General features: G+C 56.0%; 1 protein-coding gene across 1 annotated transcript in view; it reads right to left on the reverse strand.

The window, feature by feature from the left end:
- ZNF385C (zinc finger protein 385C) overlaps positions 1-14,541 on the reverse strand; it is a gene marked incomplete at its 3' end in the record, with an annotated part of 59,016 nt that extends 44,475 nt beyond the window's left edge. The window contains exon 1 of the mRNA XM_080360062.1: positions 14,490-14,541. Within this exon, the coding sequence (XP_080216188.1) occupies positions 14,490-14,526 (37 nt within the window). The 5' untranslated portion in view covers positions 14,527-14,541. The remainder of the gene's footprint in view (positions 1-14,489) is intronic.
- Between the last annotated feature and the right edge of the window lie 2,612 nt (positions 14,542-17,153).

Raw genomic sequence — 17,153 nt, forward strand, 5'->3', positions numbered from 1 at the left:
AGGTAATAGCAAATAAAAGCAATGGAAGTCTAAGAATTAGTAGGAAAGTCTCCACCAACAGCTGTCACAAAACTCACTTAAACCCCTTATGCAACAACCTTATTTGCAGTGGCCCCGTTTACATTTGCAAGGACCCACAAGAAAGCCAGAAAATACCGCAAACTCTTACTTGAGTGCAACTCAAATCACTGCATCTCACTGCTGCAGTCACGGAGCAGCTCTGTGATCCCATCACTGCCATGCATAGAGGCCGGGGGGGTATTTGTACTAAGGACCTGCAGCTGTGGTCACCCCCCAGGCCCCTTAGGAGCCCACAAACCCCTATGGGGCACAGAGGAGCCCAGCTGGGGGGAGGCAACTGTGATTTCCAGCCCACCCACCCATTTGGGTTCAGGATGAAGTTACGCCAAAGAGGCAGCACCTGGTGCCCCAGCCCAGTGTGGGGAGGCTCTTACCTGGTCACCGAGCCCTGTCCTTTGCTGCCACCAAGCCTGGTCCTGCCCGTGTGCCGTGGCCGTCAGAGCACCACAGACACCCCTACGCCCGGAGAGTTTCCGACACTTGTCTCATATTTCAAGGGAGCACTTCAAATGCGGTTCGGTCGCCACTAAATCAGCCCTCATCAGCAGCCTGCAGCCGGGAGCCCGGGCGAGGACGAGCGGGGTGCCTGCAGCTCAGCAAAGTTCCCAAAGAGCCCCAGCGTCATGCGGGGAAGCTGGTGCCAGCTGGCAGGACGAGCTGCCGTGAGCCAAAAGCGGGCGAATGCACCTGCCACCCGCCCCGCTGGGGAGCGGGGAGACGGGGGAGCTCCCGCTGAGGTCGGACCCAAAAAGTTCCCCATGCAGCTTCATAAAGAGACACTGGGAGAGGGATGTGAAGGCAATGGGCCCCGGGTGCGGGGAGCAGATGGGTGCGCAGCCCCCCGGGGATGGAGGTGGCCCTGGAGACCTGCTATAGCATCAGGAGATGCTCCGGTGTGCCGGATGAAGAGCTGAGCAGACAGACCACAGATTTCAAAGAGCCCTGGCCATGCCCGCATCACTTTCAGCATTTCATAATACACCAAACCAGCCCTCTCTGCCCCCCCCAAACTCCGACATATGTTCCGCTAATGCCCGAGCAAGGAGCTTTTTAGGATCAGTGCATAAACCACCCGTTGTCAGAGCAAGGATTAGTGCGAGCCAGCCCCTCCCAAAGAGCTCAGGGCTGCGTGGTGGCTCCTGGCATAGGGACCAGGGGGCTCAGACCATCCTTAAACCTCAGAATTGATCCCTCCAAACACTCAGGCTGGGTTTTGCCCTCAGATGTCCCCCCAGGGTCCTTCTTATCCCTGCTGAAGGGCAGTGGGACATCCTGCAGCTGCCGGGCATGCAGAGGGCACTGCACGGGCACAGCGATGCTGCTGTGCGTGTCCTCTGGTTTGCACACCAGAGATCATCGACGCCGCAGGGCTGCGTGTCCCCTGAATCAGCAGATCTCAGCCCAGCTCCCGAACAGCCAGGACAGCTAAAACCCGAACCGAAGGAGACACTGTGGAGGGAACAACGCTGCTTTCCTGCAGCGATGCAGAGAACGTGCCCATCCACCCCAGGAACCAAACCCCGGGAAGTGCCTCAGTTCCCATCCCAGGGTCCTGCGACCCCTCAGTTTCTCACAAGTTGATTAATCAGCTTCAGCAGGGACCAAACAAGAGAGAAAATGCAGGGCGGGCAGGACACATGGGCTGCGTCTTTTTAGAATGATAGATGAGATGGCTCCGTGTGCAGGGAGCTCACTGTCCTGGGCACGCACCCAACCGGCCCCATTGCACCCCAGGGTGGGCTCCCAGCGGGACCCACCGCTCCCGCCCCAGCAGAGGGAAGAGAAGGCAAAGCAAAGTGAGGCGGGGAGGCTGATATTTTGTCCCCAGGGGTTCAGCTGTAAATGTTTGCACAGCGTAAGGGAGCAGCGGGAGAGGAAAGATTGAGGCGCCAGCGATTCATCATCCCGCCCGGCTGCTGTTCCCCCTCCCGGCTCAGCAACGCCCGGCACGGCGCTCGCAGGATCACCAAATCCTTCGGGCTCCTTGTGATCAGCACAGAGATGAGGGCAGAGCCACCTACTACAAACCCACGGCACGCTGAGACGGCGCCTGCGGCTGTCACGTCCCCACCACCCACACGTGTCCCGTGGGGACACCCACCCACCACAACGTACAGCAAATAGACGAGCACCCAGCACTGACCCACAGCAAACGTGGGCAGGGGCTCCCCCCACTCCCACATCTAATTCAGAAGCTTGTTGGGGCAGAAACAGGCTTTTAAGCATGTTTGTGGGTAGCTGCTGAGGACCGCAGGAGATCTCCAATTGAAGTTAGAGCTCTTGCAAGCTACTCTGTTACAACCTAAATTAAATATTTCATGGTGCTAAGCAAGTGACATTTGAAATGCAGTCATTGCAGGGGTATCAGATAAAGATATTTGCAACAGGATCTGTTTAAATCCATGTAATGCTTTGCGTCGGTCCAGCAAAACAAGCCCAGGGCTTTATTAAAATCAAAGTTCTCAAGCACCTGATGTCCTGGAGGAGGCTCTGGAGCCCACGCAGTGCAGCTCAAGCGGTTCGGAGGGCAGTGAATAAGCTGAGCCCTACTGACCCATTAGTCTGCCATTAAAACACAGCTTTGATAGATATTTTCATTAAAAACTTAAGGCTAGCAAGAGAGTTTGCGTCACTTCTGTCTCCTGAACCTTCCACGACCACCCACCCCGGGACTGAAATCCACACAGCTAAAGGCTGGAGGAGGATTTTCTGCAGACATGACACAGAGTCCAGGCAACAGGACTGGGCTTAATGCTGAGCCCGAGTTCAATGACAAATCTGGGGTACATTTATTTACCGCTCTGAAGTTCCCAAACCTCCCGACTGCCGGCAAGAGCTCGAAAAAGCATCTTGAGCTGAAAGGCAGCTGACAAGTCAAAAGAGCCCCAAATTTATTGTTTTCTTAGAATTTAGAGTGGGAGGAAGGAAAATGGGACGACCCATGATTTTTTAATGCCTGCAGTTGACAGTTCCATATTTAATGTGACAGCATCCCTTTAAGAAAAATATGTTCACACGCAGGAAAGAAAATAAATTGGCAAAGCAATTTGCTTTCAAGCCAGCCTGACAATTCCCCACACAAGCACTTTACCGCAGCCTTGGTTGGCCGCAGTGGCCGGCGCTCCGTGCTGGGCAGCGTATCATCTAAGAGTTTAAGGATGCTTCACTGGTTGACAAGCCCATCTGCTAACACTGGAAGCAGTAATTTATCCTGGAGACGGTACAAAGGAAGAGTGGAAGAAATAATTCATTGTGTGTGAGATGATGAGGAGACACGTTGTCATGTTATCACGCTGACAACCCCACAATACAAACAGGGATGCTTGTTACGGAGTCTGAACCCAGCGTGATCAAAAGGGTTTCTTCATTTGAGGTAGGAAGGGAAGAAGAAAAAAGAAGGAAGAAAGGAAAAGGAGAGATAAATCAAAGGCCGTGCTTACCATTTCTTCTGAAAGAAACTTGTGAGGAATGTTTTCTGCAGAGCAATTAGGGAGCGGGATCTGAGGTGGTGCTGTATGGGCTGGACCCCTGGGAGCTGCTGCCGTCATCCTTGGGGCTGCGGAGCATCAGCCCCTGCGTGGGACTTTGGGACCCGCTTGGGGGACACGGCCGAGCTGGCAACGCCAGCGGGAAAACTGGGTCTGAACCTAAGGCTGGGTCTAAGGAAGGCAAAGCACAACAGCATTGGAGCCACAGGAAGGCGAGGAGCCAGAAACTGGGGTCCAAACCCATCCCTCACTTCTGCATCCCCCCTGCTCTCCCTCCTGGGCTAGACAGGGACCGCACAGCCAGCGCTTGCTGCTTCAGATGAGCCACAGCAATCCCTCCATCTGCAGATCGTTCTTGCACTATTCTATTTGTTTACAGACATTTTGGAGGCGGTTCCCAAACCCCTTCCCAACCCACACTAGATCCTGCCGCTTGTCAGCCCCTCGAGCCCGCGCCTGCTCAGGGTGGTCCACATGCCGGGGGTGACACAGCACAGTGGTGGCAGCAAGGACCAGGAGATGCTGCTGAGGGGTCCCCCAAGAGGGATGTGGGTTCCAGGGTCCCTTCATGGACCTAAACTGCAGGAGTGCTGGCCTTAAGCCTCAGCTTAAGCCTTAAAACACTGACTTGTCTGTGGGAAGCCACCATTGACAGGCAGGGAGATTAAACAGGACAGATGATAATTAATTGTCCATGTCTTTCAGTGTCTCCTGGAGATGGACTAATGAAGTTATACATTACTCACTGGCTGCAGGACAGAAGGAGAAGAGTTTTAGAGCTGGGCTTTAATCAGTTCACTGATAAGCGTGGCCTGAATTAGTCACCTCTTTGGTTTCTTTGGTTCTCTCCAAGCTCGGCAGCCCGTGCCGAGGACTCACTCCCCTGCTTGTGCAGCGCCAGGACGTGGCTGCAGGAACCCAGTCACTGCTTTGCTGTAGCAGAGGTCGCCGGTGTCAGGAGACAAGCACGTGTGTCCCATTAAACTGAGGAACCTTTGCTCCGAGAAAGCCAAAAAGCAGCAAGTGTTGGTCGGCAGCGCAGGTGGCAGCTCTGATATTTATTTGGGCAGCGCCATTAAGGTTATTTAATGAGCTCTAGTGGGTCAGCTTTCCTGTTTGAAAGGAATTCGTACATGGACTCATGAAAAGTTACTTGTCCCCCTGCCATGGAAAACACGTGGACGTGGGCTGCGAGCAGAACCATGGCCGCTATGTGCTGCAGGCGGCTCTGGGCAGGTTTGTAACAGCAAAACAGGCGGGTTCTACGTCAGCAGAACATGCCAGGTTCCACCTCAGGCTCAACTGGTGCAAGAGGGACCGGTGATGGGACTTGGTGACATCTCGCCTGTGCCCTTTCCCGCTGCAGTTCTGCACCCGCGCTGCAACACCGCGTCAAACCGGGAGGATCTCCCGCCTCTGCTGCTCACCTGCCTCCCGCACCGCCCTGTCCCCGCAGGGGCTGCCTGACTGTCACCTGGGCACAGAGGGGACAACTCACATCAACCCAAAGCTACAAAAATGCAGGGGGGTCTGGAGCATCTTTGTGATGAGGAAAGGCTGAGAGAGCTGGAGCTGTTGAGCTGGAGAAGCTGAGAAGGATGTGATCAATGGGATCAGCATCTCAGGGTGGGTGTCAGGGGATGGACCAGACTCTGTTCATGTTGCCCAACGCCAGGGTGAGGGGCAACGGGCACAGACTGGAACACAGGAGGCTCCATCTGAACACAAGGAGAAACTTCTGTCCTTTGCGGTGCCAGAGCCTGGCCCAGGCTGCCCAGAGCGGCTGTGGAGTCTCCTTCTCTGAGACATTCAAACCCCTGGGATCCTGTGTGATCTGCTCTGTGACCCTGCATGAGCAGGGCTGGGGATCTACAGGAGTCCCTTTAACCACAACCATCCCATAATTCCGTGACCACCATGCAGGGCTGATGAGCAGCACGGGAGCCGTGGCTGTATGGGAGGTTGGACATCCCCAGGGTGAAGCTCGGGAGCTGCGGTTCCTCCAGCCAGGGGTGACACACAACCCTGCGCTCGCCACTGCCCGCTCGCGAACTCAGGTGATGGGAAACACAGCGGCGAGGTGGCCCCAGGCAAGAGGTGCTGGCAAGTCCACCTCCGGGGATGCACGACCGCCAGACAACGCAGCCCATCCATGCCAAGGCTCCGAGCGTGTCCATGCGTGGGCACGGTGCCACCCGTGCAACCGGGACGGGGGAGGCAGCCAAGGCACTATCCTGCAGCTGCCTCAGGGACGTGCGCTGGGGTCGGCATCCCACCGGGAACCGCGGCAGCCAGAGCTCACCGGGGCCAGCGTGGCTCCCGGGCGGACCGGAGCCAAGAGGGGCAGCACGTGCTCCAAACAGGGAGTGAGCTCCTCCTTTTGTCCCCAGCACACGTGCACCCGCGCTGGCTGTAGCCCCGCACTTTGCAAAGATGCAGCTGGAGTGTTGCTGCGTGCCAGCTCAGCGCCAGGCAGCCAGCCACAGCGCCCGCATCCTGCGCCCATCCCTGCGAGCCCAGTGCTGCCCCAGCACCCACCGCCGCCACCCGGGACCCCCGGTGCGTGGGGACACGAGCGGAGGATGGCGGCAAAAGGCTCCTCGGTGCTGGCAGCTGGCGAGAGGCGGAGGCGTTGCTGTTAGGAAAACATGCGAGGGCTGTGTCTGAAAACATTGCGAGGAGCCAGCTACATAAATAGGCTCTTTGTGGCTCTTTCCTGCTCTGAGACGAGGCCTTTCACATGTGCCTGGCTCCTGCACAGGGAGGTTACTTGGCTAAAATTGCTCTTGGTTTTGGGCGTGGGGAGGGACAGGGGAGGCACCGGTAGCTGGGGAGACTGAGGCACAGCCCCACCACATTGGTACCCACCCAGGATGAGACAAAAGCCAGTTTGGGGTAGGGCAGAGGACAGCAGCGATGGGGACAACCAGATTCAGTGCTGAGCGAGCTGGATGGGCATCTGAGATGCCACACAGTGTCTGGCCAGGAGCATCCTGTGCCTGTCCTGGGACATCCAGGACACCCCCTATGCCAGCTGGTCCCCTCTAACACAGGTGACACCGGACAAGCGGATTAAGGGCCCATCCATAGCCCGGTCCCATACTGTTTGGCACCAAACCCCCTGCTCCATGCACACACAGACACGATTTGCAATCTCAGGGCTACCCTGCAGCTCCCAGCTCCTTTCTCCCATGTAGCAATCACCGCCCTGTGCGCTCCCTGGAAATGGGGCTGTGCAGGGATCTATTTGTGTCTGGAGGCTCCAACAACATGCCACTCAGTCCCCAGCAGTGCAGGGCAGCAGCCCCACCAGCATCCATCCCTCTGCATTTGCAGTTGCGAACATCTTGACACCTGAGCAATAATCTCTCTTTCCTCATCTGAGATGCTCTGGCACAAACAGCAAAGCAAAGCATGCTGAGCTCCCCCAGGAGATGGTGCTGCTGGCACCACCATAAGGGGACAAAGAGGGGACTGGGAAGTGATGGGGGAGCTGATGGCCATACACCATCACCAGCACCCCATAGAAAAGCAGCCCATGGCCCCAAGGAGGAGCTGCGATGCTCACGGAGAGGGGCAGGGACCAGGGCACAGTGTCACAGGACACGTCCAGCAGCTGCCACCACCCCTGCAGGGAGCACACCTCAGCGCCGCAGCACGCCAGCACTAATAATCAATTAGTTTGTTACAGAGTCGTCATTAATTGAGCACCTCCGGTGGCCACAGAGCCCGATGATCCATCTGGTGCCAGAAGCCGCGAGTGCACCAGCACCACTTTATTTCTCTTCAGCCACATCTATTTAACGCAATTACAATTCAGCTGATGCCCCCTCAGCGGCAAAAAGTCCCCCCAGCGTGGGAAAGCTGGTGACTAAAGCAGCGGCTGAATGATTAGTGACTCAGTGGGTAATTTTGCTCATCTCATGGCTGTTTTTAGCACGGGGCGGACAGAGCTCACACGACAAACTCTCGCCCAGCACCCTCACTGCTCGGTCGCCCTTCCCCAGGCATCCCAGCACTGTGCTCCCCACCCGGGGCTGGGGAGCTTTCGAAGACAAGCACCCGCTCGACACGGTTCTCCTCCAGAAAACAAGCTTTGCCAGAAGAAATCAGACACCGCTGACAAGAGCTTTGGCTTTTTCTTAAGTTGCCTTTCAATATTTTCTTTTAAGACCTGGGCAAAGGAAAGGGGAGCGCGACAGTCCCAGCAGCGGGAGGCGCAGGCGGTTCATGCCACACCGGAGCTGACCCGCCAGCGGGTTTGTCGAGAGCAAAGCACTGAGCTCTTGTCTTAGCGGTAGCTGCTGTTTGAAAACACCAGGTGCACGATGAATTAGCCAGCTCGCCAAGCTGGAGTTCTGCTGTGGAACAAGGCAACACCGGGGCGAGGGGAGAACCTCTGTCCATGCCACCGGGGGTATCACCTCTGCCCAGGCTGGACCAGCAGCATCTCAGCAGGCTGGGGACAGTGGCAGAGACGTGTCATGAATTTCTTGTCATCTTTACAGACAGGGCAGCCGCAGCACATCAGCAACGGCACATTGCTGTGGCTCCGTGCCCGGCGGTGCTGACCCGGCTCCCGCTGCTTCCAGACCTCTGGGTGACCAGTGCCAGAGCAAAAGGTGACGGCCACGTCCTTGGCACTGTCACCGCACCTGCACCGATCCCCCTCCATCCCGCTTCAGCCACCCCTGGAGCCCAAATGCCACCTCCCTGACAAAGGGATGCTGGCAGGTGGTCCCCGCACCAGTGTGACCAGTACAAGGTGGAGCGGCTGGTGTTGATGGCCAAGGGTCACCCAGCATCGCCAAACGCTCTCATGGGCTGGACCAACACCACCCCAAGCAGCCCAGCCATGGGGAGACGGGGAATCGCTGCCTCCCTAAAGTGACTTTGTTCTCACTCCCTCTTCAATGATTTTCCAGCTGCTTCCCCATTTGAGCTGATAATGGGACCTCACTATCTATCTGGGTTTGAGAGCTGCTCGCCTTGTTCAAGCTGAAGGAAATCAATTCCCCTCTCACTCAAGTCTTTCCCAGACAGATGAACTGAAGATCGCGCCTGCCTGAGCAAAATACTTATTCGGTCCGGGAACAGGTTTACTTTTGAACCTTCTATAAATACAGCTGAGGGCACTGATTTAATCCCTTACCAGAAGACCTAATTTTATTTGGTGGTTTCTGTTTGAAAAGAAATCCTCCCTTTTCTAATGCCTTGTCAGCAGGTGAAAAAAGGGCAGAAATGTTGGCAACCGCCTCAATAACGGGCAAAGGGCTCCAGGCTGCGGCCACGCGTGCCCGTGTATGGCCCCACAAAGGGACCAGCGACCACCGTCACAGCCACGTCCCCCCGTCCGAGCAAACCCCATGGACGGCTTTTCCGAAGGCACAACGCGCCCTACGCCGTGACTGGCTCACTGATTTGACACACTTATTAAATTGCTATTGTGCCTGTTGGTTAATTACCTCCTCTGGAAACCGGAGAGGACAGAAATTTGACATTGAACTGTGAAAATCTGCAGCCCTGCAGATGTTTGCCGGGTCTGGGGTGCCCAGTGAGGCTGGAGGGCAACGGGGGGACTCGAAGGGTGGTGGCTGCTGTAGCATCACTCCCTCCCTGCCCTTCCAGCCATATCCCTGTCACCCAAAAGCTGCTGGCACCCTGTGCCCCAGTGGGATGGGGGTCCAGGAGCCCCGGTGAACCCCCCTCGCCCAATCGCGGGGTGTCAGAGCTGCCCTTCCCGCACCCCGCGCTGCCGGAGCGCAGATTAAGCTGGGTGCGCTTTAATCCTCTCAAGCCCTTTCGTAACAGCGCTCAAAACAAACCAAAAAAAAAAAAGCCCAGAGAGTTCCTAATACTTCTTGAAAATGTGGAGTTGGGATATTTATAGGCTCTGCCTTTGCGTGCGATGAAGTGATGCCAGCGATGGGCAGGAGGGCTCCGCGGCCGGGGGGACCCGCTCTGTGCCGCTCCCCCAGCTCACAACAAGCTTCCCTTGTTTGGGATGTTTCTTTTCCTAAAAACATTTCAGGGCTTGTCAGAAAAGCCTCCAAAGCCCAGCGCACAGACGGGCTCTGTGCTGAGGTGCCTCCGCGCTTCAAACGAATGCAAAGCAGCGGCGCTCCCGACCAAAATAAACAGCCACGGTGCCGGCATCCGCCACAGCACCGGCATCCGCCACGGCACGTGTTCCCGGGGAGGGCGATGGGACCAGGTGACAAACAGTGATGGGGAAGCAGCACTTCAAAAATAAACACAGAAACACAGAAACACAGCCCCACCTGGGCTGCGGGTGTTGCTTTTCCTATAATAATAAACACCTGGCCCTCCCCAAAGGCTGCTCGGCTTCGCTCTCCGGGTACGTGACACAAGGTTCCCTGTGACAAGGAGCAGAAATCCCGGGTTGCTGGTCCCATATCTCTCCTGCTCCACCAGATAAAGGTGAAAAATAACCCCACAAAGCTCTTGGCCCTTTGCCACACGGTTTTAGAAGGAGGTGAGCTGCTGCTCCCCATGGTTCTTCTCCCAGCTCAAAGGCACCAGAGGTCCCAGAGAACTGGGAGGTGAAAGGAAGATGAGAATCAGCCTCTGATGTTACACTGGCAAAACGCAGCCCGCTTTCAGCTGCTCCTTCACCCCCACCGATGCAGGATAAGAGTCAGCGGCCAGACATCAGAGCCAGAAACACCCAAACTGGAGATAAAGCATCTGTCCCGAACCCCCAGTGATGTCCCCGCGCAATCCGCTCTGGTGACGCTGCGCAAGCAGGGGTTCATTGGGGATCTCCAGAGGTCCCTGTGCCCCCAACCACCCCATGACTCGGTGGAGTATGAAATAGCAGCCCGGCCTCAGAGCCAAGCTGAGCGAAACCCCGATTGCTTTAATTCCTCCAGGATCAAAGCTGTTGGCCAAAGGAGCCCGGCGTGTCACCGCAGGAGGTGACACGGACACCCTGTCACCCTGCCTCTGCTGCCTTTGCGGAGATTCACGCAGCCGGAGCAGCACCTGTCTCCAGGCAGATACAGGCACGGATTAGGACTTAACCTCAAAATGTTTCCTTTGCAATTTCCAAGTGATCTTCCTTATCAACTAATTAAAAAATTTCCATAATTAGGCCAGGGGAAAATCACGACTCGGTAACGTTCCCATTTCAAAGCGGCACAGATCTGTTCCGCGTCGAGGGCTCGGAGCCTCCTGCCCCCCAGCCCATCCATGGAGGTCCCCACATTTCTCTATAGCCCTGAAACGGGAGCCCACGGCCGCCACTGGCCCCTCTCCCTGGGACTCATTCTGGCGAAAAGGCTGTTTGCAGTGCAGAGGGAGAAAAATGATGGGTTTTGTTTAAAAACATATATATATATACAATTATAAACAGCCCTCTGACAGCGGGAAGACCCTTCTCTGCCTTCAGGCCTGGGGTGCTCAGCCTCAGCCCCAGCCAGGTTGGGCACAGCCACAGTTTGGCCACCAAAAACCATTGTAAATCCTCCAAAAGACACAATTCTGCTACAATTCAGCCCGTGCCTGCAGAGCGGCTCGAGGCTTCTTAAATACCCACGTTCCCTTTTACGACTCGCAACTAAATTGTTGTGGTTCCAATAAAAAATGAGCCCTTGTTCCCATGCAGCGCAGCCTGGATTTCCTTGAGAGCACAGATATAATTCTTGACAGGGCCTTCCCGACACATTCATTACGACACTATTTTGGAGGCAATCTCAGAACGTCAGACTAAGAAACAGCCTTCGTACATCACAATATTGTCTCTAAATTGACAAATAGACCCTCATGGGCTTCATTACTCTGCTCTGGGTGCAGGTTTTTGCATTTGATTTTCCCTTGGAGTGACTGGAGGGCTGCGGAGCTGGGGGCTCGGAAATCAAACACCAGCCCCAATGGAGCTGAGAAAGATGCGGGATGCGGAGCTCAGAGATGGACTCTGTCCCCATCACTTTGGGGGTTGCTCTGTGCCTCTAGGACAGGTTTCCTTCCAGCCCTTGGAATTCAACAGTAAAGCAACTTGATTAACACCTTCAGTACTCGATTGAGAGCACCTGTGCAAAGGTCCTTGTTCATTCAATAGCAGATACACTGAGCACTTGTAGAAATATGTAGATCTCCCCAGAAACACCAGATAAAAGCCAAAGCATGGGGAAGACCTCCAGAAATATCCCAAATAACAGTCCCAAGACTTTACTGGCCACCAGCTGATGTTCAAGGATGCTGGGGTGATGCTTGAGGAATATCTTTGGGTTGGGATGGCTGGGGATGGCCAGGGGAGGTGCTGATGCTGCTCTGGGGCAGCTCTGTTCCATCCTCATCCTCCTATCGATGGGAACATCGTCCCATGCTGCTACACCGGGCAGCCAACAACAACCACAAATCAATAGCACAGAGTGAAACAGCCTCCAGAGCCAGCCCAGCGGGGAGCACAGCGAACAGGAGGGGAAACCCCACCATTCTGGGTGTGATGTTGCTGTGCAGCCAATTCAGCTTTGTGCCTGGGGTTCTGTGGTATTTATACTCTTTCTTGCCAGCAGAAAATAGACTCGGCACATCTGAGGTGGGTGTCTCGCCTCTTTGCGCTGACAGAGACGGGAGAAGGCAGGCAGGAGGGGGGGCTGGAGAACAGCCCCATCCAGCCTGCGGTAGGACAGCATCTCCTTGTGCGGGTTCACCATCGGGTTTTGTTTGACCCCCCAACCACCACCCACCATGTCCCACACAGTCCAGCGATGGGGACAACGCTCCAAGGCCAGCGAGCCACCAGCCCTAAGAAACATTGCTTATTCTCAGGACTATTAAACCAACCTCCTGATTTACTCTGTTTCGTCAAAGCCGAGCACCCCTTGAGCAGCCCGAGCGGAGCCGAGAGCTCAGGGACGCTCATGCACAAGACGCACAGCGGGAAGTCGCAGCTCGGCGTGACATCACCGTAACGCACAGCAGAGCTGTACATTTACATACAGAGAGCCGCATCCAGCATTCCCCGAGTCTGGTTTCTTTTGACGCACGAGGTAGGTTACAGAACAAGCAACAACCCTACAGCACATGTTAGAACCAGCCCAACCCTGAACACTAAGTATGGCAGGAGAGCTTATCCCCAGCAGTTACACCAGAAGCTACGGAGGGACGGGCACGGCTCCTCCTGTCCCCGCAGAGCCGTTTCAGCCAAGTGACAAACATCACTCAGAGAAGCTGATGCTGGGCTGGATGCTCCATCGGAAAACACCTGCAGCCACTTAAAAACATTTAAATAAAAAGTCAATGATTTGACTTGCGCTGGCTGCAGAAACTCCTGTTCTAGCCGGCAGCCGGGCACAGAGCCTCGTTTATTTGCTGGTTGTCACATCCAGCAGCACTGCCCGTCAATGCTGTTTTCAGGCGTCGTGCCCCACGTGCAGACACAGCAGTTTACGCGAAACATCCCGGCTCCCCGGTCAGACACCCCAGATAATCACGGAAACGAAGACTATTTTTGCACAGCGCTGAGCAGCGCAAGGCCAGCTCCTGCCTCACATCCTCACTGAGAACCGCTGCTGTGCCCCACTCAGGGCACACAGACACATCCAGCAGGCAGTCTGAGCAGCAAAGTGGCAACAGACCTCATGCTGATTCCTTTTACCCAGGTGAATTAACCCAGAAACCCCTTAAAGCCTCCAGGAGCGCAAAGCTGGGTCCTGGACCCCTTACCTTCCTGCACAACCATCTCCTGTGTTTAAGATGCACTTTCAGGCTTTGCTGTGAAAACAGAAAGCAGCCACACGTGCTGGAGAGAGCTGAGGAGTTCTGATCCTGTGCAAGAAGTTGTTTTTCCCACTTGCACACCCGGCACGAGCGGCCCTGTGGGCACACGCCTGCTCTGTGGGACACGCAGGGTTTGCTCTCGGGAAACCTCCAGCCCTACCCCACACACAGGTCATCAAAAGCTTCAGCGATAACACCCCGCTGCTTCGGGTCGATAGCAAAGTATATTGATAAAAGGTGAAGAGAGAGCGAGCAATCTTCTGGATGAGGTTGCTGCTGCTGTATCCAAGTTCGCTCCTGCTCGGCGCGTGTCTGGTCAGGAGGACCACGCTCTGCCCCAGGCTGCAGCCACCCCAAGACACAGCGCTCAGTACCCAAATCGCTCACAGAAAGCGCTTTTGTAAGGCTCCAGTCAAAGTCCTTTTCTTTAAAAGCCGAGTACTCCTTGTGGAGGCAGCCAGAAAGCCTCGGCTCCATTTCCAGCACAACCCTCAGTCAAAGCAGGGATGTGTGTGAGCAGCCACTGGCACCCCAAGACACGGGATGCGCAGGGGATGCTGAGCACCCCGACACCCCGACAGCACAGCAGGGCCCACAGACACAGCTCCAGCGCCCACCCATTCGTTTCATGCCGCGCACCCTGGCACGACCAAACCTTGGCAAACCCCACCTGGGCCCAGGCACTGCTGGCAGAGCCGAACCCACCGCACACCCTGGGGCTCACACGCCATGTACCCCAAAAATAGAGACATCTTGGTGGAAATGATCCAGGGGACACCGCCACCCGCCGCACAGCCACGCAGGTCCCGCTCGCTGCGGGAACGGCAGCCCCACGCAGGGAGAAGGGGCTGCGACCGGGCAAAGTTCCTCGGAAGAAGTTTCCCTCCTGACCTGACACCCCCGAGGATGAGGTCAGCGGGACCGGGCCGGGGGGGCTCTGCCGTCTCCCCTCACCTTCTCCCCGGTGCACGGTGCCGCGCAGCCGGGCTCCCCGTTCCCCGGGATGGCGCGGGGGGAGCGGAGCATCCCCCCGGCGGACAATCCCCGCTTCTCCTCAGCGTATCCCCCCTCTCTCCGACAACTTTGCTACGGCCACAACTCTCCCGGGCCCGCAGCCCCCTCGCCGAGCAGCACCGGCGGTACCGAGGGCACCGGGGCCGCCCCTGCCCGCCCTACCTGCCCAGCCGCCCGGCTCCGCCGCCGTTTGCAGCATCCTCCCGCCGGCTGCTCGCTCCCGGCTGGGCGAGCGCGCTCCCGGAGGAGGAGGAGGAGGAGGAAGAGGAGGAGGAGGAAGGGGGGATGAAGGCAGCGTGCGCGCCGCCGCGGTGTGTCCCGTCCCCCCCCCACCGGCGCCGTGCGCCCGTACGGGGTTGGGAGGCGGGGGGAACCGCGGCGGCGCATCCCGGTGCTGCATCCCGCAGCTGCATCCCGCAGCGGGGCCCCCCCTCGGTTCGGGATGCCCCGGGCTGGGACAGGGCTGCTGCAGCCCCGCTCAGGGGAGCTCAGAGGCACCCTAAACCCTTCCCAGAAGATGTGGGAGGTCAGTAGGGCGCATGGCTGGGCACACGGAGGAGGGTGACCCAGCAAGGATGTTGGGAGGACACTCCAATTTTGGGGCACGGAGATGCCCAGTGGCACCAGCACAGGTCCCAGTCCTGCCCATCGAGTTTTCCCCTTCATCCTGGTGTGCGGGATGAGGGTCCCCAGCCCTGTAGCGCCAGGAAGGTGGGGGAGATAGAGGGAGCCTGCAGGGAGATGCTGTTTGCTCTGAAATCATAGCTGGAACGCAAGGCACCCGCCAGGCAAAGGCTTCTCTGCTGACACACAGCTGCCTTGTGCTAAGATCAACATTTTTTTGAGTGCAAAAGCATGTGTTTTCCTATCGTTGTCGTTGTTATTAATATTTTAGCAGCTCCCAGAACCTTTAAGCGGGGCTGTGCAGTGTTGACATCGAAGAGCAGATATAAAAACGACCTGCTCCCCACCCCAAGGAATATACTGTCTAGACACATTATATAATCACATTTTGCCCTCCTCCAGGACATTTTTTTCTTGCAGGGGATCTCAAAGCACTTCGCAAAACTGCTAATGAAGCTTTGCAGCGCGGCTGGGAGGGAATCGCTGTGGCCAAGAGCCCTCTTCTTCAGCACAGACGCACTCAGGGGCTCTGTGCTCCGGGAGCTCTTGCCCGCTTGCTGCTTTGCCTCCACTAAAAAGTACAATTGTTGCCAAGATGAAGAAGCCTGGTCAGCCCCGTGAAGTCTCCGGCAGAGGGGTGGATGCTACTGGAGATGAGGACAGACCCTATGGCTGAGAATGGCTTGAGGACCCCCAGCTACTGGGGAGAAATGAGGAGCAGGGAGACCAGGCTTGGAGTTCCTCTCCAGGAGCTATTTCTAGGTCTGTAGATGTTGCAATACAAGCAGATGGCCCAGCAGCACTGGGTTAGCCCTGTCCACACCAGGAGCCCCTCTCCTCGCCACCACCAGAGCCAGGGTTGTGTCCACGGGTCAGCAGCGCAGCACCACTGAGCCCCAGCCTGGCTCTCATTAGAAATGACTTTGATTTTTAAGAATCCTTTCTCCCAAGCTTGGTGCATTTATTTGCCGTGCCGACTGATGCTCACAATGTAAAGTGGTCTTTTTTTTTTAGCTCCCTATAAATAATTACAGGCACTCTAATGGATCTCAAACCTTGCATTACCTTAGCTGTCGGGAGCTTGAGGATTAAGGTGTAGCCATCCTCTCCAAGGAGCAGAGACAAGGCTGCAGCTCCTCCACAGACTTTGCTTCATTCCCATTACCCTTTCCAGCCTCATCCTGCAAGGAAAGGGGTTGTACCCCCCTTCCATCACCAGGTTGGGGTGTCTCACCCAGCCCATATCTCCCAGCATTCCAGTACTGGGGAGCACAGAAAACTCGCTCCCCCTTCTAGCCAGTGAAGGGATCAAACAGACTTCGATGATTAAATTACTGATGAAAAAGTTTTCAGTAAACACTAATATCACAATCTGTTCTTTATTTCCATACAACCCAGCCCTACCTCGCTCCCGTCTCCTTCCCACACAGACCCAACCTCAACTGCCTTCAAACAAAACTCCAACGGGCTGTGAGCAAACTTGTTTTCCCATCCAGAAACGCAAAGACCGGGCAAGGCAATCAATGCAATATGCACCTCAGCAGTGCGGTCCAATCCTCCCAAAGACCCCTCTTTTCTTGTGTTTAGCTCAGCTTCTCCCAAGGATATTGTTTGTGCCAAGGCCAACGGAGACTCATCGCCCTTCAACCTCTTGGTTCAACGCAGATATCTCTGAAAACGAAGACAAACGCCTAAACAAAGAGAAGGTCGTCCCCAGCTGCAGCACAGAGAAAGGCTGTGGGACAGATTAGCGGGGGAACAGCACATCCAAACCCCCTGCTCTTGCTCACGAAGGTTCTCCCACCCCTGCGCTCGCTTCACAGCAGCTTTTTGCATTCAGAAGGGAAGAAATGAACCTACCAGGCAACACGGCTGAGACTTCGCCTTCCCTCGCGTTGCTGGACTCCAGCAGCTCGCATTCAAGTAAATATGAGGTTTTACAATGAACCTGACTCTGTACATACTCAGGACAGCAAGTGGGGGTCCCGCAGCCCAGGGTGGTCGGGGTGGCTCCGTCCCAGCGTCACTTTCCAAGAACCCTCCATGCTGAGTCCTGCCAAGCTGCTCCCGCAGCTGCCGCGGCCATTCATCAGCTGTTAAGCCTATAATTGTTCATCAAGTCATCTTTTGGTTTTGATGGTGACAGCAGCACTGTCAGGGAATTAAAAATCTTTTCAAGAGCCCATAAAAGTTTCATCAATG

Source organism: Nesoenas mayeri (assembly GCF_963082525.1).
Source record: "Nesoenas mayeri genome assembly, chromosome: 26".
Classification (NCBI taxonomy): Eukaryota; Metazoa; Chordata; class Aves; order Columbiformes; family Columbidae; genus Nesoenas; species Nesoenas mayeri.